Raw genomic sequence first — 23653 nt, 5'->3', positions numbered from 1 at the left:
TATATACCAAATAAATATAACAATGTCTCTTCAATATTAAATCATATGCAAGATAATAATAATGTTAAAATTATAATATACTAAATGCATTTTCTAAGTGGTCAATAAATTTACTATGAAATAGAAAATAGCTCCCCAGAGCATCTTCCAAATTAACATAAGAACCTATTCACCCTTGCTCAGCAAAAAGCAGTTACAAGAAAAAAAACCTCCACCCACTTTCCCTTTCATGAGAGATGCTCACAAAATACCGTCTCTTAAAAATAAGAAAATGTCTCATAAAAAGGAGAAATTTAATTGCTGAGTAAGTCTGAGTAAGTAAAAAATATTCAATAAAACTTTCTCTCAAATTTTCTTTCATTCTTTGCTATGCCTCTACAAGCTATTCTACTCCCCCTTATGGGTCCAGTAATTGTCCTTATATTAATTTTCCTTTTTGCTCCTTGCCTCTTACAATGTCCAATTAAATTTATCAATAGGTCAATAGCAGCCATGACTCACCAGGAAAATTCCGAAAACACACTCCTGTTGCAACAAAAATTCGAGAATTTGCTCCTGCCGCAGCAAAAGCATCACTATCAGCTGGTTCCAGCAGAAGATATTCAAACATCAATCTAATAATGCTAAAACTTAGTTCAAAGCAACTCTTCCCCAACTCCATCCACACTCAGCCAGAAGTAGCTAAGAGAAGAGTGCGACACCCCTATTCCCTACAAAGGTTGCTTCAAGCTAAGTTAAAGCATTAACCCAAAATTCAACCCAAACCTGTACCAATTTTTTTTATTAAAAGCAAAAGGCAGGATCTTTGTTGCTCAGATGTGGCCCTGTCTCTCTGGCTAAGCCAACTTGAAAGGTGAAATCACTGCCCTCCCCCCTACGTGGGATCAGACACCCAGGGAAGTGAATCTCCCTGGCAACGTGGAATATGACTCCCGGGGAGGAATGTAGACCCAGCATCGTGGGATGGAGAACATCTTCTTGACCAAAAGGGGGATGTGAAAGGAAATGAAATAAGCTTCAGTGGCAGAGAGATTCCAAAACGAGCCGAGAGATCACTCTGGTGGGCACTCTTACGCACACTTTAGACAACCTTTTTTAGGTTCTAAAGAATTGGGGTAGCTGGTGGTGGATACCTGAAACTATTAAACTACAACCCAGAACCCATGAATCTCGAAGACAGTTGTATAAAAATGTAGCTTATGAGGGGTGACAATGGGATTGGGAAAGCCATAAGGACCACACTCCCCTTTGTCTAGTTTATGGATGGATGTGTAGAAAAATAGGGGAAGGAAACAAACAGACAAAGGTACCCAGTGTTCTTTTTTACTTCAATTGCTCTTTTTCACTCTAATTATTATTCTTGTTATTTTTGTGTGTGTGCTAATGAAGGTGTCAGGGATTGATTTAGGTGATGAATGTACAACTATGTAATGGTACTGTAAACAATCGAAAGTACAATTTGTTTTGTATGACTGCGTGGTATGTGAATATATCTCATAAAATGATGATTAAAAAAAAAAAGAAAAATAAAAAAAATAAATAAAAAAAAAGCAAAAGGCAGGAATGTTAGATCCCAGAAAAAGAATCTAACATGCAGAAGGAGTTTCTGACCCAGGGACCCCACAGCTTATCTCAGAAAAACCAGGTGCTACATAAACTAAAGGATAAAGGCTGTTCAAGGTTGTTTCAGCCACAGTGGCACCTCAACCCCCAAAAGGCGGGTAAGGCAAGGTCAGATATGTCCATAAGATGAATAACCAGAAAGGCCTGCTCTCCCTAGATAGATAACACAGCTACCTTTCAAAGAAGAATAAGGCATCAGAACCCTAGTAACCAATCAGCCCAGAAATTGATAGGCACTCACCCAATCAAGGCACAAGACACACTCAGCAGGCACCCTTCCCCCCCCCAATACCCTCCCATCCCAATGTGGGTTTTTCCTTTAAAAAATGCTGCTCTCAGATAGAGAGCTGGAGCCATTGTCTTTCTTTCTTTCTTTCTGCTGGCTCCCACCTGCTTTCTTCCTCTAATAAACCTTAAACTCTCTACTTAAACCATGACTCACTGCGTTGTGTGGATTCCTGAATGACTCCAACCTGACAAGAATTTAACAACTTAGTCATGTAAACAATCAACCCAAGAAGGTATAACACAGTGAATCTTGTGGTGGATGATGACTATGATTAATTGAACAAATATAAAAAAGTTCTTTCATGAACTAGAATAAATGTATGACACTATTACAAGGAGTCAATTATAGTGGGGTATATGGGGAAAATGTACCTATTGCAAACTATGAACTATAACTAACAGTAATATCTTAATATTATTTCATCAACAGTAATAAAGGTACCACACCAATACTTGGGATCAATAATAAGGGGGATAAGGGAATGGGAAGATTTGGGTTTTCTTTTTTATTTTTATTTCTTTTCTGGAGTAATGATAATATTCTAAAATTGATCATGGTGATGAATGCACAACTATGTGATGATACTGTGAGCCATTGATTGTATACTTTGGATGGATTGTAGGCTGTGAAAATATATTGCAATAAAATTGCATTTAAATTTAAAAAATCAACCCAAGAAAGGAAATATTCTTAAGAATAAAAATATTGGTTTGATATAGTCCAATTCTCAAATACCCAAATAATGTCAATCAATCTTCCTCAATTAGGAAAACATAATCTTCCATTATTGATAAGACTAATGCAACACAGGCAGTAAGTATAGTATCCTGGTTAAGAATCTTGACCCTGGAGTCAGACCACTTGGGTTCAAACCTTGCCTATTCCATGTACGAGCTGTGAGACCTTGGGCAAGTCAGTTACTATCCTGTCTGTGCCCAAGTTTCCTCATCTGCAAGACAGTAATAATAATAGTATCTTCCTCATACGTTTGATTAAAGATTAAATTAGTTAAAGCATATAAAGAATTCAGAGTAGTTCTTGGTCCCCAATAAGGACTATATATGTATCAGTTATTAATTATTATGCTGAATCTGGCCTTGAATGATGTCCTGTTTCACGATATCCTGTTACAAAATCAAGGCTATTCAAACTGATGAGCCTAGACCATGAATGAATCACTATAGAAGAAAACTCCATTATATTTAAAACTTTCATCTAGTGTATAATTTAAATAGATTAAAACTAGGTTGGATTTTTTTAATGCAGTTGCTCTGACAGACTCCAACAATTATATTGGTATCTGACAACACTACCTGAAAGGGTAAGTCCACAGCCTAAGGAGAAAATAGTGCTCACAGATAGCTGCCCTATAGTATTTCAGAACTAGTAAGAATAGATCTTGAATACAGGAGACATCACAATAAATAAATATACTTCATCCTAATTCAAATATATTATGAATTATAAGATTAAAGGGCATACATATGTTAGACAAGAAAATGAGCTTAACAATTCCAATACTTTTTCTGAACACTTACTATCCAAGATTTCAGGTAGCTAACAGAGCCAAAAACAAACTAAAACATCATTTTCCTCTTCTTGCTCTTTTCAGGCTGGTGATTTCTTTCTTTTTTTTTTTTTTTTAAGTGTCCCTTGCTTCTTTTATTTTCCAAACTTTTTCATCTTAAAAATTAAAAATCCAGATTGACTGCATATGTTTCTTGCCAAAATATAAGACCTAGCTTCATCATATTTGGCTGAAGTACCATAGTAATACATCAGAAAGCTACATTAACCTATTAACATTTTCATGGAAAAAACTAATGATAACTTTTATGAGTTTTATTGTCATAAAAATATTTAAATTATTCAAATTAAATGAAAATATAAATAGATGTCTTTGCAATAATGAATATGAATATTTGGCAAACTTATACAACTCAAATCAACATTTTCAAACAATAATTGAAATAATGGCTCTGATTTTCATATATTTAATGAAAAAATAACTTTCAGCTGGAAAAAAATCTTGAGAATTATTGAACATAACAATTGAGTACTCAAGGAAATGATTATACTTTAAGAAATACATTTTTTACCTACAAGTTTATTAGAATGAAATGAAAGGTAATCAAATATGTTATCATCAATTTTTAAAAATACTTGGGTGATCAAAGTGTTTTTCTTTGTATATTTGTGTATATGTAATATTATTATAATTTAGTTATTAACACAAAACAGATTAAGATTTTATGGGAATTCTGAGAACTCCCATAAAGTATTTGACTGGTGACACATTTAGGTTAGTAGAAGCAAAAGTCAATTAAGGATCAAGAATCTTACAGTTGAAAAAAGAATTTAGAAGTCATTTAGCCCTCTCACCTAAAGGAAGAATCCCCTCTGAAACATGCTTAGGTGGTTATGATTCATGGTCTGGTTTATCGTTCTCTATTGTAAAGACTAATCACTTGTTTTGTTTAATAAGTATTGTATTGATTAAGGCCACCACTAATGAAAAGTGTGTCTAAAGAGGTCTTTACAAACAAAAGACATAGCACATTCAGTCCAAATTTAAATTCAATGCCACATTTAATGAGGCACGAAGTCTCATTTAAATTTAACTGTTTATTAGTCATATCAATAAAAATGTAAATAAAGTCATAATTCATAAATTTTCTCTGAAAATAATCAATTGCTACAGAACATGATTTAACTATAATCTTAACATATATGAGAAAACAGTTGGCTGATAATGCAAGTCATTCTGTCCATTTAATTCATAATTATACCTAATTCAATACCAGAAATGTTATCTCAAAAATTAAATAAAGCTAAAATTTAGTGGGTAAGATTTCAGCATGGAATATACAATTTTGCTGAAGTTGGAGGAAAATATTAGCAATTTTATTTTTAATTTTTCAGAAATGGCATGATCAATAAGTATTCTACAAAATGCTTTTTATACAATGCCCATTTAACAAAAAATGGAATGACCATATCTGGAAATAAACACTTTTACAAGATGGTCAGATGGTGAAACAGTAGCAGAAATACTGGTGAGCAAGCACATTTTTATAACAGAACCACTGCAATAAATGCCTCATTTCAGACTGTCTTGTATATTTTTAAATATATTTTATACTGACTGAAAATTTAGGTATTTTTTATAAAATAAGAATCTTAAGAGTATTTTTTTAAGATCACTAACAAAGAGTAACCTTTTCAATTATTGGGTAACCTCCATTCCCCATGCATTTTTATGGGTGATTATTATACATTTATTCTTAGGTGTGCTTTTTTTTTTTTTACATTTTATTTTGGAATAAATTCAAAGTTATAGAAACAGTTGCAAAAACCATACAAACCCCATATACAGAACCCCAGCATTCCCTGACCCCCCCGATACCCCCCGAAAACCCCTGATCCACAAACTAACATGTTGTCCCGCTGCTATTTCTTTCCCTTCCTTCCTCCCTCCCTCCCTCCCTCCCTCTCTCGCTATCTATCATCCATCATCTATTGCTGTCTTCTGAACATATGAGACCAAGCTGCAGACATCCTTGAACAAACACTATAATTCACTTATACAATTCCCATGAACAAGAACATTCTTTTATGCAATCCCATTAAGCGCAGCTAAGAAGTACAAGAGATTCAACAATGATACAAAGCTTACATTCTATATTTCCTTTTCCTTATGTCTCAACTATGTCCCTTTGAGCCTCCTGTCCACCTTCGTCCGATCCTATCCAGGGTCATCCTTGGCATAAATTGTTGTATATTTAGACTGTTTTTTTTTTTCCTCAACTGTGGAAACATATATACAGCCTAAATCTTCCCATTCCACCCCCTCCCTAGCATTCCATTAGTGGGATTACCTTCCCACTCTCCATTGCTAGAAATTTCCCTTCACCTCAAACAGCAACCTTACACTCATTTCTTAACTACCCATTGCCCCTTCTCCCATTTCTCTCTGATACCAGCTTAACTTTTATAGGACACATAGACTATGTTCCTATACTCCTCCATTCCCCCACCTTTATATAGTTCTTGTCAAAAATTACATATTTTACATTGAGTCCAAAACCACTGATTTGTCCTTAGAGTTTGCATATTTTATATCATGTAGGAAGTAAGTAGTGGAGTTACAATTCAAAAAATTATTGACTTCTATTCGTATTCCATTGTGGTTGGAGTATGTGCTTTGAATACATTCAATTTTATTTTTTCTTCTTAAATTTATTGAGGCTTGTTTTATGTCCCAGCCTATGGTCCCTTCTGGAGAAAGATCCGTGATCCCTAGAGAAAAATGAGTGTCCTGGTGATTTGGGATGTAAGGTTCTATACATGTCTGTTAAAATTCTCTATATCGCTTTCTACTTTCTTTGTTTCTCCGTCGGTAGGGCTCTCTTTAGTATCTGGAGTAGGGCAGGTCTTTTATTGGCAAATCGCTCAGCATTTGTTTGTCTGTGAAAAATTTAAGCTCTCCCTTGAATTTGAAGGAGAGTTTTGCTGGATAAAGTATTCTTGGTTGGAAATTTTTCTCTCTCAGGATTTTAAATATGTCATACCACTGCCTTCTCACCTCCATGGTGGCCGCTGAGTAGTCACAACTTAGTCTTATGTTGTTTCCTTTGTATGTGGTGAACTGCTTTTCTCTTGCTGCTTTCAGAACTTGCTCCTTCTCTTCAGTATTTGAAAGTCTGATCAGAATATGTCTCGGAGTGGGTTTATTTGGATTTATTCTATTTGGAGATCGCTGGGCATTTATGCTTTGTGTATTTATATTGTGTAGAATGTTGGGGAAGTTTTCCCCAACAATTTCTTTGAATACTCTTTCTAGACCTTTCCCCTTCTCTTCTCCTTCTGGGACACCAATGAGTCTTAAGTTTGGACGTTTTATTTTATCTATTGTATCCCTGAGATCCATTTCGATTTTTTCGATTTTTTTCTCCATTCTTTCTTTTGTTTTTTCATTTTCTGTTCTGTGGACTTCTAGGACTTTGAGTCTTTGTTCAACTTCCTCTAATCTTGTATTGTGAATATCCAGAATCTTTTTAATTTGGCCTACAGTTTCTTTTATTTCCATAAGATCTTCTATTTTTTTATTTACTCTTGCAATGTCTTCTTTATGCTCTTCTAGGGTCTTCTTTATGTCACTTATATCCTGGGCCATGGTCTTCTTGATGTCCTTTAAATCCTTTGCCACATTTTCATTCCTCGATTGTAGTTCTTTGATTAACTGAGCCAAGTACTGGGTGTCTTCTGATATTTTGATATGGGTGTTTGGACTTGGGTTCTCCATATCGTCTGGTTTTATCATATGCATTGAGATTTTCTGTTGTTTTTGGCCTCTTGGCATTTGCTTTGCTTGATAGGGTTCTTTCGAGTTGTTAAAAAAAAAAATGCCAATCTAATTTTTCAGAAACACAGGTTGGTGGCATACACTTTCTCTAGCTAACCAGCAGGTGGCGTCTATGAGTCACCTATACCCCTCAAGTCAGCTGTCCTCAACCTTGTCCCCGCGGTGTGTGGGGAAATGATTCTTGTGGGGGTTCAGTTGGAGAACTCAGTTTGGGTGTGTTGCTAGAGCCATCTGCCCTGAATGTGGGGCATGTGTCCGGGTGGCCAGGGAGGCAGGGCAGTTTTAATATTCAATCCCCCCAGGGGTTCCTGGAGATCCACGGCCATCACAAAAGTCTAAGCCTTCATTTCAGATCCATCCCAGACCCTCTCTCTCACTGACCCACAAACCACCGGACTTGGCGCAGCATCCCTGGGTTTTCTGAGCGGGCCCTCTTTCTCAGCTGTGATCTTCCAGGACCTCTGCTGAGGGAGGGCTGTGCTACGTCACAACTGTGCACCATCCCTCAAGGGAAGCCCCAGGCCGCCCTGCCATGCTGGGGTACTCTCAGCCCGATGCAAAAATGGTTGAATGGGGCGTCTCCACACCCCCCTCTCTTTGCACAGTTCCTCCTTCCCAGCTCCAGGACAATTGGCGGGGTTCTGGGCTGTGGGCACGGCTCCGGGCAGGAGTTTATCCAGCCCTCCAGGGATCCAGCTACAAACCGCGGAGCTTCTCCCTCCCTCCATCTCTCCCCTGCACTCCCCTGGTCCCAAGGGTGTCTGCTGCGAGCTATCCTCCACAGCCGACACTGAGAGGCCGGCTCAGCTCGCTCCTGTCGTGTTTCGCTGCGCGGTTTCCACCATCGGCAACTGCGGCCACTCCTGGGTTTTTCCCTTTTTTTTTTTTTTTTTTAAAGAACCAGTCTGTCTCCAGCCGCCAACTCCCGGCTTCCCCACACCGCAGCATGGCTGCAGGTCTTCCAGCAGGCTTACTCACTGGTTTTGGAACGCAGACTCCTGGTTACACTAAGTATACGGCCCCTGTGGTGCTAGGAGGCCTCATCCAACTGGCGCATCGCTGAAACTGGTACTCTGGGTCACCTTCTGGTTTTTGTCTAGTATTTTTCACGGAGATTTTTTTTTGTCCTGTCTCACCTAGCCGCCATCTTAGGTTCTGTCTTAGGTGTGCTTTTAAAAATAACATCCTTTATATCAACATGGTCAATTTTTTTCTCTTCTTTAAAAAAATAATTCAAAATAATAAAAAGCAAAATTGTAATAGAATGCAGTTTCAGAAAGAAACTGAAAAGCATGGATTAAAATTCAAGCTTTTGCTCCTTTTTTATATTGAAATTTAGCTAGAAGAAAGAGTAGAAGTTCAAGACAGGTTCCAGATCATTAAGTTCTTTTTTACTAAGACACCTGAAAGGAGTTTGGATTTTATTCTAAAGACAAGAGATAGCAACTGAAGATTAAAAACTTGGAGGTATCTGAATAGATTTATAATCAAGAAAAATCACTTATTTTCAATTTTTGTTTTATATATATACATCCTAAAACCTCCCCTTTTGTATGGACAGATGAGTGAAAAAATGGGGAAAAAAATCAGATGAAGAATAGGGCGGGATGGAAGGGATAGAAACTTTCGTGTGTTATTTTTTGCTTTTGTAATTATTTTCGAGTAAAGAAAAGGTTAAAAAATTGATTCTGGTGATGAACGCACAACTGTATGATGGTGCTGAGAACAACTGTACACTGTGGATGACTGTAGGGTGTGTGAATATATCTCAATAAAACTGTATTTTAAAAAAGTAAATGAACAATGGGGGGAGGAGGGGAATGGGATGTTTTGGATGTTCTTTTTTATTTTAATTTTAATTTTTTTTGGAGTAACAAAAATGTTCAAAGATTGTGGTAATAAATGCACAACTATATGACAAAAAAAAAAAACCTCCCCTTTTAACCACATTCAGATATATACTTCAGTAGTGTTAATTACATTCACAATGTTGTGCTACCATTACCATCATCCATTATGAGAAAGATCCTTCTTACTGCTATGATGATAAATCTGTTGGAGCAAAGCAAGGATGGAGGAAAAGAAACCAGAAGATTGCTACAGTGATTCATAGATGATGAATACATCTCCCACTGTACCCAGTAAGTTCCCAAAACATTGTAATTGCTTGCCTCTCTCCCCCATTTAGACATTAGCCAGACATATGGTGGGTACTTTGTGCTTAAAAAATAAGTTATATGAATGATAAAATAATGAACAAATGGATTAGAATAAACCACGGATGCAAAACACCCAATAAACATTGCACACTATAGTTCAGACAAGCTTCTAGCTTTATTCTCCCAAGCAAGCATCAGACACATTAGCCACATATGAGAACAAAGCAATTACATAATTCTTGAGTAGAAAGAATAATGAAGGTGGTGGGGAAGAAACAGTAACTCAGATAATTTTACCAGGATAAAAAGTTGTTAACTTGAAGTGATCAGTGTAAGGAGAAGGCATATTTGTTCTAATCATTTGTTCATTCATTTACTCATTTAACAAATATTTATGGAGCACTCCCTATATGCCAAGCCCTGTATGCTTCAAAATATTTATAAATAACGTAGTACATATGCTCTGGACTCACTGAGTTCAGATACCTACTTTGCCAGGTGGTATATGATCTCAGGCAAGTTACTTAACCTCTGTACTCTGCTACTCCAGCTGTAAATGGAACTAATGATAGTTACCTATTCTATAGGGTTATTGTGGGCATTAAATAATATATATAAAGTGCCTGGGGCATAATAAATACTCAAAAATATAAGCTATTATTATTATTATTATTACACTAAATTGGGAATTTGTAACTTGAGGATTGACTTTACTTTCTATTCAAAAATGTAAAAGATGGGCATATTAGCTTCATTTCCAGGATAGGTACAGGGAATAAGTTTGAACAAACAAATATACATGTACTATATGGCAGACACAGAGTTAAGTGTTTAGCATACATGATCTTATTTAACAGCTATAGTTCTGGAGTTAGACTAGACTGTTTTGAATCCCCAAACACTTATTAGCTTCAAGAAATTACCAAACCTCACTAAGGTTCTGTTTCCTCATCTATAAAATGGAATGATAATAATAATAATATTATTATTATATAATGTAATAATATATTTTTTTTAATTCTCAAAGATTTGCTGTGAAGTTTAAAGGGAACAATATGTGTAGAGACCCTTGGCACACAGGAGTGCTCATTACATGTGAGCAGCTTTTATTATTTCTCACAATATCCTTCTGGATTAGGCATTAATATCCTGTCTAACAGATGAGGTTATTGAGGCTCAGAAAGTTAAACAAGAGACTTGAGGACAAATAACTAGTAAACAGCAAACTGAAGATTCAAGCTCAAGTCTGTATGGCTCCGAAGATTATATTCCTTTAACCACATTATGCTGCTTCTCAATGCTTTTTAAAAACCTCTTAGATTATAAACAATACCACATAATAGAGTTAGCATTTAAGGCTGATATATATATACACACACACACATATATTTCTTCATAGTAAGTTCTGAGTCTTTGAAATGTTTATATTTACGAGTTTCATAATACTTCTGTAAAATTGTAGAAACAAGGCACAAATTGTCTAATATTACATTAAATATAGAGCACATAATGAAATGGAACTCAGGGGACCTAATTTTCTGTTTCCCCCTGAAGTTACTTGCTCCAATTAAACATATTTTTAGCATGTCCTAACAGGGTCTTAAAAATTATAGGCACTGCAATGATACTAAAGTAGCGGTTCTAACCAGGCATCAAAGTTTGCAAAGACTTATTATATTTCTGCTTATATACTTTCAGGGAACATTTCATAATAATAACAAAAATTAAGAGTACAAACCTGACCACAAATCTTAAACAAAATTAATTGATTTTCATTCTTTATAGAGGCAGCCTAGAGGAACAACTTAAGAGGGGAATAAAGCAATAAAGAGAAAAATAGAATGTACAGAAAAATGAAATGAGGGGCATAACAGCTTGAAAAGAAAACATATTAAAATAGGGTAATACATAAAATTTTATAACAGAGAAAGCATTTATTTAGTCTGGTAAAATGCAACCATTGGGAAGTTCTTATGTGATCATAATTCCAACCAAAAAGTCAACTTGAACCACTCTATAATTTTTAATTCTAATGTGTCATGATAAAGTAAACATCCAGGATATGCTTATCATTCCCTCGATGCAAGAAATTTATCTTCAAGATAAAAACTACAAATATATAAATTATTACAAAAACATTTTATGAATTTAATGCATTATCACTCCCATTATAACTAAATACTAGTTATTTATCCTCAAGTCTTAACATTTAAATTCATGTTGTTGACTACCAAATCTGTTTAGCTTTAAGCTGTTTCCCACCCCACTGCAGTCCTATATTTCTTACCTCCTCAAACTCAACCTATCCAATACCAAACTAATATTCCATTGGATCCTTCATCCATCTGCAGATAGAGGGTCTTTGAATTATAATTGCCTGTGGGCCATCTGTTCATTCCACCAGTTGTAAATCAGGCAAGTCCACTAAGACTTTATTGACAGATTTCTCTATGATTGGCCAATATTCTCTAATCCTTTAACACCTATTCTTAGATCACAAGCATTTTTATTTCAAATCAAAATCTCAGATCACTGACTCGGGGGAAGACAGCTACCATGTTGTGCAGACATTCAAACAGCCTACGGAGAGCTGCCTGTAGTGAGAAACTGAGGACTCCAGCCAGTAGTCAGGGAGAAACTGAGGCCTCCTACCAAAGGCCATGTAAGTGATCTTGGAAGCAGATCCACTAGCCCAGTCCAGCCTTCCAACTACTAGAGCCCCAGCTGGTGTCTTGACTACAGCCACATGAGAGATTTCCCCATGCTAGACCCAACCAGCTAAGAGGCTCCCACATTCCTGAACCCCAAAACTGTGCAACAGAACAAATGTTTGCTGTTTCAGGCCACGAAGTTTTTGGATAATTTGTTACACCAAAATAGATAACTAATAAATAATAGTAATTTATAACTAATACAGATTTTGGTAGCTGGAATCAGAGTGCTCCTATAACAAATGGCTAAAAATGTGGAAAAGGCTTTGGAACCAAGCATACTGGCCTTTGAGCAGGATGCAGGTTAGAGCTTAAAAGTAAGTGAGGAGATGTGGCCCTCTCTCTCTGGCTAAGCCAACTTGAAACGTGAAATCACTGCCCTCCCCCCTACGTCGGATCAGACACCCAGGGGAGTGAATCTCCCTGGCAACGTGGAATATGACTCCCGGGGAGGAATGTAGACCTGGCATCGTGGGACGGAGAACATCTTCTTGACCAAAAGGGGGATGTGAAAGGAAATGAAATAAGCTTCAGTGGCAGAGAGATTCCAAAAGGAGCCGAGAGGTCACTCTGGTGGGCACTCTTATGCACACTTTAGACAACCCTTTTTAGGTTCTAAAGAATTGGGGTAGCTGGTGGTGGATACCTGAAACTATCAAACTACAACCCAGAACCCATGAATCTCGAAGACAGTTGTATAAAAATGTAGCTTATGACGGGTGACAATGGGATTGGGAAAGCCATAAGGACCACACTCCACTTTGTCTAGTTTATGGATGGATGAGTAGAAAAATAGGGGAAGGAAACAAACAGACAAAGGTACCCAGTATTCTTTTTTACTTCAATTGCTCTTTTTCACACTAATTATTATTCTTGTTACTTTTGTGTGTGTGCTAATGAAGGTGTCAGGGATTGATTTAGGTGATGAATGTACAACTATGTAATGGTACTGTAAACAATCAAAAGTACGATTTGTTTTGTATGGCTGCGTGGTATGTGAATATATCTCAATAAAATGAAGATAAAAAAAAAAAAAAAAAAAAAAAAAACAACCCAGAACCCATGAATCTCGAAGACAGTTGTATAAAAATGTAGCTTATGAGGGGTGACAATGGGATTGGGAAAGCCATAAGGACCACACTCCACTTTGTCTAGTTTATGGATGGATGAGTAGAAAAATAGGGGAAGGAAACAAACAGACAAAGGTACCCAGTGTTCTTTTTTACTTCAATTGTTCTTTTTCACTCTAATTATTATTCTTGTTATTTTTGTGTGTGTGCTAATGAAGGTGTCAGGGATTGATTTAGGTGATGAATGTACAACTATGTAATGGTACTGTAAGCAATCGAAAGTACGATTTGTTTTGTATGACTGCGTGGTATGTGAATATATCTCAATAAAATGAAGATAAAAAAAAAAGTAAGTGAGGAGAATCATGTTGGAAACTACAGAAAAGGGGATCATTTTTATGTAATGGCAGAAATTCTGTGACAGCATCATCTGTATAAACATGGAAAGTAGAAAATATGCTTAATGAATTGGGTGATCTAACTAAGGAGATTCCAAGGCAAAGTATTGAAGTTGCTCCCTGGTTTCTTTGGGCTGGTTGTAATAAAACATAAGAGCAGAAAAATAAACTGAAGGGAGGACTGTTAAATAAAAAGGAGTCAATAATTCTAGTTTTGAAAATTCACAGTCTTTCCACATGACAAATGATGTTAAAATAAGAAATGGCTTCCAGGGAGAGCTTCCAGGGAAGACGGTGGAGTAGGGAGATCCAGGACACACTCCTCCTACAAAAACAAACAGTGGACAGGCAGAAACTCTGGAGACCAGGGAAGCACTGTATAGCATCCAGGGAAGAGCAAGACAGGGAGACAGAACTACAGGAAATATTATGAGTGAACTGCTCCCACGTCAGTGGCCAGCACCCATCACCCACCCTTGAGGCTTCCCTCAGATATGGTCAGTGGCTGGCTGCTGCAGCTAGAGAGGGGTATGAAGTTCTTCCCTCAGAATAGGGGGTTGGGGGGATACAGTCAAGTGCTGAGTGTGGTTTCTGATTGGCAAGTCTGGACTGCTGGGTTCTGACTCTGAGCATGGTTCTAGCCTGCCCGGTTTCAACACCGCCTAATAGAGGTTGAAAAAATATACTCCCTCCTTAGTGCAGTGGGGAAAGGTTTTCCAAAGAGTGCCATCTGCTGGGCAGGCCAGGAAAGTGAAGCTTAGGGGAGGCAAAAAAAACAAAAAAAAAAAAAAACTTCACTTCTTTCCTGAGCCTCTCCCCAGGACCCTCCAAAACTGGTCTACATTGCATCCATGGGTCCCTTGCCCAGTTTTGATCAGTTAAACACAGGAAATTCTAAAGATCTAGCATAAACTGAGCCAAGTTTCAAAGAAGAGCTTAACAGAAAGCCAATCAACAATAAAATCCTAGGCAAGAAAGAGAAACTGACCATCAAAGTAGACACATCAAGAAAATCAGATGCCTAGACATCAGCAAAAAAATGCAAGCCATACTAAGAAAAAGGAAAATATGGACCAGTCAAAGGAACAAATTAAAAAGTCAGAGGAGGTGGCGCTAGGGACTTGCTGGTAGTGGGGACGGCGGCAACATGTCTGTGGCGTTCGCAGCCCCGAGGCAGCGAGGCAAGGGAGAGATCACACCCGCTGCTATTCAGAAGATGTTGGATGAAAATAACCATCTTATTCAGTGTATAATGGACTATCAGAATAAAGGAAAGACTTCAGAGTGTTCTCAGTATCAGCAGATGTTGCATACAAACTTGGTCTACCTTGCTACAATAGCAGATTCTAATCAAAATATGCAGTCTCTTTTACCAGCACCACCCACGCAGAATATGCCTATGGGTCCTGGAGGGATGAATCAGAGCGGCCCTCCCCCACCTCCACGCTCTCACAACATGTCTTCAGATGGAATGGTAGGTGGGGGTCCTCCTGCACCACACATGCAGAACCAGATGAACGGCCAGATGCCTGGGCCTAATCATATGCCTATGCAGGGACCTGGACCCAGTCAACTCAATATGACAAACAGTTCCATGAACATGCCTTCAAGTAGCCATGGATCCATGGGAGGCTACAGCCATTCTGTGCCATCATCACAGAGTATGCCTGTACAGAATCAGATGACGATGAGTCAAGGGCAACCAATGGGAAACTATGGCCCTAGACCAAATATGAATATGCAGCCAAACCAAGGTCCAATGATGCATCAGCAGCCTCCTTCTCAACAATACAATATGCCACAGGGAGGTGGGCAACATTACCAAGGACAGCAGCCACCTATGGGAATGATGGGTCAAGTTAACCAAGGCAATCATATGATGGGTCAGAGACAGATTCCTCCCTATAGGCCACCTCAACAGGGCCCACCACAGCAGTACTCAGGCCAGGAGGACTATTACGGGGACCAATACAGTCATGGTGGACAAGGTCCTCCAGAAGGCATGAACCAGCAATACTATCCTGATGGTCATAATGATTACGGTTATCAGCAACCGTCGTATCCTGAACAAGGCTACGATAGGCCTTATGAGGATTCCTCACAACATTACTACGAAGGAGGAAATTCACAATATGGCCAACAGCAAGATGCTTACCAAGGACCACCGCCACAGCAGGGATATCCACCCCAGCAACAGCAGTACCCAGGACAGCAGGGTTATCCAGGACAGCAGCAGGGCTATGGTCCTTCGCAGGGTGGTCCAGGTCCTCAGTATCCCAACTACCCCCAGGGACAAGGCCAGCAGTATGGGGGATATAGACCAACCCAGCCTGGACCACCACAGCCACCCCAGCAGAGGCCTTATGGATACGACCAGGGACAGTATGGAAATTACCAGCAATGAAAAAGAACTTGCATTCCAATAGCCAGTATCTCAGTAGCCATAATGTCACCTCAGCACTGTGGACACCTCTCTGTGAAGAGATTCTTCCATTCCATGTAGTTTTGGAAAACCCTTGTGGATAAATGGCTGTTTCATCAGTAAGCAGCCTTTGTGGCTTAGTTGTAAAAGGCTTTAGTTATTCAAAAATACTCTTGATTTCACATTTCTACTCTAGATGGCAACATTGGACAGAAAATGCAATGACATAACCAATTTGTAATGATTTCAGAACTGTGTTTCAAATGGACTGTTACAGACTGAAAGGTGTGAACAGCTTTGTATGTTTATGAAGGTTAAGGGAATTTAATACTTTTCCACAGATTCTTTTGTAAGGGAAAGAGGGAAATGTACACTTTTTACAACAGCAATATTTTGTATATTATGCTTATTTCGTGTGAAGAGTATGCAAGGCGGCACACTGTGCGCTTGGCAGAATCAGAAATCACTGTTAACTGGGTTGGAGTATGGTAGATGCTTGACTGTGTTGGTCTCAAAATGGTGCACTATAAAGATAAAGATGAGGGAGAAGACAAAGCACACCATATGTCCACTGTTCTTATAGAGGAAATTCAAATCCCTTTTATCTATTAGATAATCAAGGGCACTGTGATACAGTTTTGAGTAGAAAAGACATTGTTTTGAAATGCCTTCCAGTTTTGTGGATTAAACCCTTTTATAATGATCATTTATAATACAGTTTTAAAATATGAGGCAATAAGAATTACTTCACGTTTGATCTGAAGAATCTTTGGTAACAGTTTCATGTAAATGAGGTGGTAATCATAATCTTCTCCTAAAATAGCAATAACTGAAAATGGAAGTATTAATTTTACCTTGTTTGAGTAATCAGGGAATTTAGTAAGTAATATCAGAGGATTTTATAGATGATATTAAAGAAGAGTCAACATTGATCCAGTAGTTTTATTTTTTGACATTAGAAGGATAATTGTTTTATATAATAAAATAGTTCAGGAGACATTACAAATCTTTGTTTCAACTTTCTTAACTGGAAATATTGCCATTTATAAAAGGACACTTTTGTTTTTCCCTTTTTTATGTTGGTTAATATAAGAGAAAGAGATGTTCAGGAAAATGTTTATTGATGAGGTTTTGTTCTGATCTCTAGTAAAAGCATGGAAGTTGCATGCTAACTTTCTTTGTTTAGGATCATGGCATATTTAACCATTATATGAGACTGTCCTGTGCCTGATTATTTTAACTAACTTCAAGGATACTGCATTGGTCCAGGAAAGCATGCTTTGACAAGTTTTAACCAGAATTATTTAGGCATTATCTGAAAACATCTAGTCCAAAGGTAAGTTACTATTTTCATCACAGTTGCCTATGCCCAGGAAATAGATGTATTTTTTTATAATTAAAATGTTTTTCCCACTTCTAACCTGAAATGAAACAGAAGGGGTACCATAAATTTAAATAAGCAAAATATACTGTCTCAGCATATTGTAATTGAAAGGAGGACTTTCAGTGTGTGTGTGTGAGAGAGAGAGAGTGAGTGTGTGTTTTAAGGTCAGAATAGGTTTTTTTAACAAGTTGGTCAGTAGAAAATGGATATCAAGGTTTGAAGAAATAGAGCATGGAGAGCCTTATTGTGATTGAAATGCTTGTAGGTTCTGTGCCAATTTTCCACTACTGTGTACTTTGTTGCTATTTAAAACTGTATCAACTCTAACAGAAAAATAAATTATTTGTGATTGTAAAAAAAAAAAAAAAAAAAAAAAAAAAAAAAAAGTCAGAGGAGACATAGAATTTGGAACTACTAAAGGATGTTCAAAAAAAAAAGAATCTCCAAATCAATTCAAGCAGATGAAGGCAAATACAGCGAAAAAGATAAAGGATATTAAGAAGACACTGGCAACATAAAGAGGAGTTTGAAAGCACACAAAGAAAAATAATACCTTTTATGGGAAAGGAATGCATAACAGATGAGATTTAAACAATACTTGAGGCATACAACAGCAGATTTGAACAGGCAAAAGAAAAGATCAGTGAGTTAGAAGAGAGGACAAATTAAATCTTACAGAAACAAAGAACAGAAAAAATAGAGCACAGTTTTAGGGAACTGAATGACAACTTTACACCCAAAGCACAAGCAACAAAAGAAAAAATAGATAAATGGGAACTCCTCAAGCTTAGAAGTTTCTGCACCTCAAAGGAATTTCTCAAAAAGGTAAAGAGGCAGCCAACTCAATGGGAAAAAATTTTTGGAAACCATGTATCTGACAAAAGACTGATATCTTGCATATACAAAGAAATCCTACAACTCAATGACAATAGTACAGACAGCCCAATTATAAAATGGGCAAAAGATATGAAAAGACAGTTCTCTGAAGAGGAAATACAAATGGCCAAGAAACACATGAAAAAATGTTCAGCTTCACTAGCTATTAGATGCAAATTAAGACCACAATGAGATACCATCTCACACCAATTAGAATGGCTGCCATTAAACAAACAGGAAACTACAAATGCTGGAGGGGATGTGGAGAAATTGGAACTCTTATTCATTGTTGGTGGGACTGTATAATGGTTCAGCCACTCTAGAAGTCAGTCTGGCAGTTCCTTAGAAAACTAGATATAGAGTTACCGTTCGATCCAGCTATTGCACTTCTCGGTATATACCCAGAAGATCAGAAAGCAGTGACACGAAAGGATATCTGCATGCCAATGTTCATAGCAGCATTATTCACAATTGCCAAGAGACGGAAACAACCCAAAATGTCCTTCAACAGATGAGTGGATAAATAAAATGTGGTATATACACACGATGGAATACCACATGGCAGTAAGAAGGAACGATCTCATGAAACATATGACAACATGGATGAACCTTGAAGACATAATGCTGAGCGAAATAAGCCAGGCACAAAAAGAGAAATATTATATGCTACCACTAATGTGAACTTTGAAAAATGTAAAACAAATGGTTTATAATGTAGAATGTAGGGGAACTAGCAATAGAGAGCAATTAAGGAAGGGGGAACAATAATCCAAGAAGAACAGATAAGCTATCATGGGTAAATTTAATGTTCTGGGAATGCCCAGGAATGACTATGGTCTGTTAATTTCTGATGGGTATAGTAGGAACAAGTTTACAGAAATGTTGCTATTTAGGTAACTTTCTTGAGGTAAAGTAGGAACATGTTGGAATTAAAATAGTTATCTTAGGTTAGTTGTCTTTTTCTTACTCCCTTGTTATGGTGTCTTTGAAATGTTCTTTTATTGTATTTTTTTAATTTTCTTAATTTTTTTATTTGTCATACAGTTGATATATAAAAAAAAAGTTTAAAAAAAACAAGGAAAAAAATATGTAGAGCCCCCTTGAGGAGCCTGTGGAGAATGCAGGGGTACTGGCCTACCCTACCTCGATGGTTGCTAACATGACCACAGACATAGGGGACTGGTGGTTTGATGGGTTGAGCCCTCTACCACAGGATTTACCCTTGGGAAGACGGTTGCTGTAAAGGAGAGGCTAGGCCTCCCCATAATTGTGCCTAAGAGCCTCCTCCCGAATGCCTCTTTGTTGCTCAGATGTGGCCCTCTCTCTCTACCTAAGCCAACTTGAAAGGTGAAATCACTGCCCTCCCCCCTATGTCGGATCAGACACCTAAGGGAGTGAATCTCCCTGGCAACATGGAATATGACTCCCGGGGAGGAATATAGACCCGGCATCGTGGGATGGAGAACATCTTCTTGACCAAAAAGGGGATGTGAAATGAAATGAAATAAGCTTCAGTGGCAGAGAGATTCCAAAAGGAGCTGAGAGGTCACTCTGGTGGGCACTCTTACGCACAATTTAGACAACCCTTTTTAGGTTCTAAAGAATTGGGGTAGCTGGTGGTGGATACCTGAAACTATCAAACTACAACCCAGAACCCATGAATCTCAAAGACAATTGCATAAAAATGTAGCTTATGAGGGGTGACAATGGGATTGGGAAAGCCATAAGGACCACACTCCCCTTTGTCTAGTTTATGGATGGATGAGTAGAAAAATAGGGGAAGGAAACAAACAAACAAACAGACAAAGGTACCCAGTGTTCTTTTTTACTTTAATTACTCTTTTTCACTTTAATTATTATTCTTGTTATTTGTGTGTGTGTGGTAATGAAGGTGTCAGGGATTGATTTAGGTGATGAATGTACAACTATGTAATGGTACTGTGAACAATCGAATGTACGATTTGTTTTGTGTGAGACTGTGTGGTATGTGAATATATCTCAATAAAATGAAGATTTGAAAAAAAAAAAAGAAAGAGAAAATAGAGCACAGTTTTAGGGTATTGAATGACAACATGAAGCACACAAACACACGCAATGTGTGCCCAAGAAGGAAAAGAGACCAGAACAGAAAGGGAGCAGAAAGAATATTTGAAGAAATAAAGGCCAAAAATTTCCCAACTCTTATGAAAGACATAAATATACATGTCCAAGAAGCACAATGTACTCCAAACAGAATGTATCCGAATAGACTTACTCAAAGACACAATAATCAGAATGTCCAATGCCAAGGATAAAGAGAGAATTCTGAAACCAGCAAGATAAAAGCAATTCATCACATACAAGGGATGTTCAATAAGACTACGTTCTGTATCTTATCAGAAACTATGGAGGCTAGAAGACAGTGGTATGACATATTTTAGACACTGAAAGAGAAAAATTGCTGGTCAAGAATTCTTTATTCAGAAAAAAAACAACCTTAAAAAATGAGGGAATGTTTAAAATATTCACAGATAAACAAAAACTGAGAGAGTCTTAAAAAGAGACACTGCCACAAGAAATACTAAATAGCGTTCTGCAGGCTGCAAAAAAAAGATAGGAGAAAAAGGCTTGGAGAAGAGTGTAAAAATGAAGATTATCAGTAAGGGTAACTAAAGGGGTAAAAAGAGACAAAAATAAGATATGACATATAAAAGCAAAGGATAAAATAGTTGAAATAAATACTGCCTTTACAGTAATAACATTGAATGTTAATGGATTAAATTCTCCAATCAAAAGACACAGAATAGCAGAATCTTGTAGACAGCATATATATATATACATATATATATATATGATCCAACTATATGCTTTCTACAAGAGACTCACCTTAGGCATAAGGACACAAATAGGTTGAAAGTGAAAGGCTGGGAAAAGGTGTTCCGTACAAAGAGTAACCAGACCTGGTGTAGCTATACTAATATTGGACAAAATAGGCTTTAAATGTAAAAAAGTTATAAGAGGGGCAATTCACCAAGAAAAAATAATCATAAATATTTATGCACATAACAAAGGTGCCCCAAAATAAATGACAAAAGTGAAGGGAGTAATATATGTCTCCACAATAATAGTGGGAGACTTCAACACATTACTCTCTTCATTAGATAGACCATCTAAACAAAGTATCAATAAAGAAACAGAGAACCTAAATAACATGATAAATCAACTAGACCTGAGACATATGTAGAACACTGCACCCCAAAAGAGCAGGATATACATTCTTCTCAAGTGCTCATGGAACAAACTCCAGAATAGATCATATGCTAGGGCAAAAAACAGGTCTTAGAAATTTTTAAAGACTGAAATTATACAAAGCACTTTCTCTGATCATAATGGAATGAAGCTGGAAATCAATAACAAACAGAGAACTGGAAAATACACAAATATATTGAGATTAAACAACATGATCTTAAACAATTAGTGGGTTTCAGAAGAAATTGCAAGAGAAATCAGTAAATATCTTGAGATGAATGAAAATGAGAACACAACATATCAAAACATATGGGATCCAGCAAAGGCACTGCTGAGAGAGAAATTTATAGCCCTAAATGCCTATACTAAAAAGGAAGAAGGAGCTAAAACCAACAACCTAACTGAAGAACTGGACAAACTGAAGAAAGAAAAGCAAACTAATTCCAAAGCAAGTAGAAGGAAAGGAACAGTGAAGATTAGAACAGAAATTAATGAAATGGACATTAAAAATAATCAATAGAATCAATAAAACCAAAAGTTGGTTTTTAGAGAAGATAGACAAAATTGACAAACCCTTTGTTAGACTCACAAAGACAAAATCAGAAAGGAGAGGTGGGGCATTACCATGGACCTCAAAGAAATAAAAAGGATCATAAGAGGTTACAGTGAATAATTGTATGCCAATAAGCTATACAACATAGATGAAATGGACAACCTCCTAGAAACATACAAACAACCTACACTAACTCAAGAAGAAATAGAAGACCTCAACAAACCAGTCACAGGTGAAGAGATTGAATCAGTCATCAAAAACCTACCAATAAAGAAAAACTCAGGACTAGCTAGCTTCACAGGGCAATTCTACCAATCATTCCAAGAATTAATACCACTCCTGCTCAAACTCTTCTAAAAAAAACTGAAGAGGAGGAAACTCATTCAATGAAGCCAACATCACCCTAATACTAAAGCCTGATATACTATGGAAAAAGAAAACTTTAGACTAATCTCTCTAATGAATATAGATGCAAAAATCCTCAGCAAAATACTTGCAAGTCGAATCCAACAGAATATTAAAAGAAAAATACACCATAACTAAGTGGATTTTATTCCAGGTATGGTTCAACAGAAGAAAATCAATTTCTGTAATGCACCCCATTAACAAATTGAAAGGGAAAACCACATGATCATCTCAACTTATGCAGAAAAGGCATTTGACAAAATTCAGCATCCTTTCATGATAAAGACAAACTTCAAAAGGTAGGGATTGAAATAAACTTCCTAAACATGATAAGGGGAATATATGAAAAACCTACAGCTAACATCACACTCAACAGTAAAAGACTGAAAGCTTTTTCTCTAAGATTGGGAACAAGACAAGGATGTCCACTGTCACCACTATTATTCAACATTGTGCTAGAAGATCTAACTAGAGAAGTTAGGCAAGAAAAAGAAATAAAAGGCATCCAAATTGGAAAGGAAGAAGTAAAACTTTCACTATTTGCAGATGACATAATCCTATAATTGGAAAATCCTTAAAAAAACACAAGAAATCTACTTGAGTTAATAAATGAGTTTAGCAAAGTAGAAGAACACAAGATCAACATGCAAAAATCAGTGGTGTTTCTGTACCATAGTAATGAGCTATCCAACAAGTAATCAAGAAAAAAATTCTGTTTACAATAGCACTAAAAGAATCAAATATCTAGGAATAAACTTAACCAAGGATATAAAGGACTTGTACATAGAAAACTACAAAACACTGCTAAAAGAAATCAAAGAAGGCCTAAATAAATTGAAGACATTCTGTGTTCATGGAATGGAAGGCTAAATGTTATTAAATTGTCAATTCTACCAAAATTGATCTACAATTCAATGCAATACCAATCAAAATTTCAACAGCCTACTTTGCAGAAATGGAAAAGCTTATTATCAATTTTATTTGGAAGGGTAAGGGGCCTAGAATAGCAAAAAAAAAAAAAAAAATCTTAAAAAAGAATGAAGTGGGAGGTCCATGCTTCCTGACTATAAAGCATCTTATAAAGCCACAGTGGTCCAAACAACATGGTACTGGCATAAACACAGACATATCAATCAATGGAATTAAGAGTTCAGAAACAGACCCTCAGAT

The 23653-nt window shown here is 37.0% G+C and overlaps 2 protein-coding genes across 4 annotated transcripts in view; one reads left to right on the top strand and one right to left on the bottom strand.

The window, feature by feature from the left end:
- EFCAB2 (EF-hand calcium binding domain 2) overlaps window positions 1–23653 on the bottom strand; it is a 221211-nt gene that overhangs the window by 138070 nt on the left and 59488 nt on the right. The window lies entirely within an intron of this gene.
- Window positions 14729–17457, top strand: LOC119523665 (protein SSXT-like). 2 transcript variants are annotated; one of them, XM_037822483.1, is made up of 2 exons: window positions 14729–15642; window positions 15736–17457. In XM_037822483.1, the coding sequence occupies exons 1-2, from the start codon at window positions 14763–14765 to the stop codon at window positions 16017–16019; spliced, it is 1164 nt and encodes a 387-aa protein (XP_037678411.1). In that variant the 5' UTR covers window positions 14729–14762; the 3' UTR covers window positions 16020–17457. The 2 variants fall into 2 exon arrangements, with proteins under 2 accessions (XP_037678411.1, XP_037678402.1); XM_037822474.1 differs by having other exon boundaries at window positions 14729–17457.

This window comes from Choloepus didactylus, chromosome 2 (genome assembly GCF_015220235.1).
Source record: "Choloepus didactylus isolate mChoDid1 chromosome 2, mChoDid1.pri, whole genome shotgun sequence".
Classification (NCBI taxonomy): domain Eukaryota; kingdom Metazoa; phylum Chordata; class Mammalia; order Pilosa; family Megalonychidae; genus Choloepus; species Choloepus didactylus.
The sequence above is the reverse complement of the archived record's forward strand: the minus strand, read 5'-3'. Positions and strand labels throughout refer to the sequence as shown.

What these genes read in the sequence shown, in the direction of transcription:
- LOC119523665 (XM_037822474.1), top strand. Translation starts at nt 14,763, where the DNA reads ATGTCTGTGGCGTTCGCAGCCCCGAGGCAGCGAGGCAAGGGAGAGATC.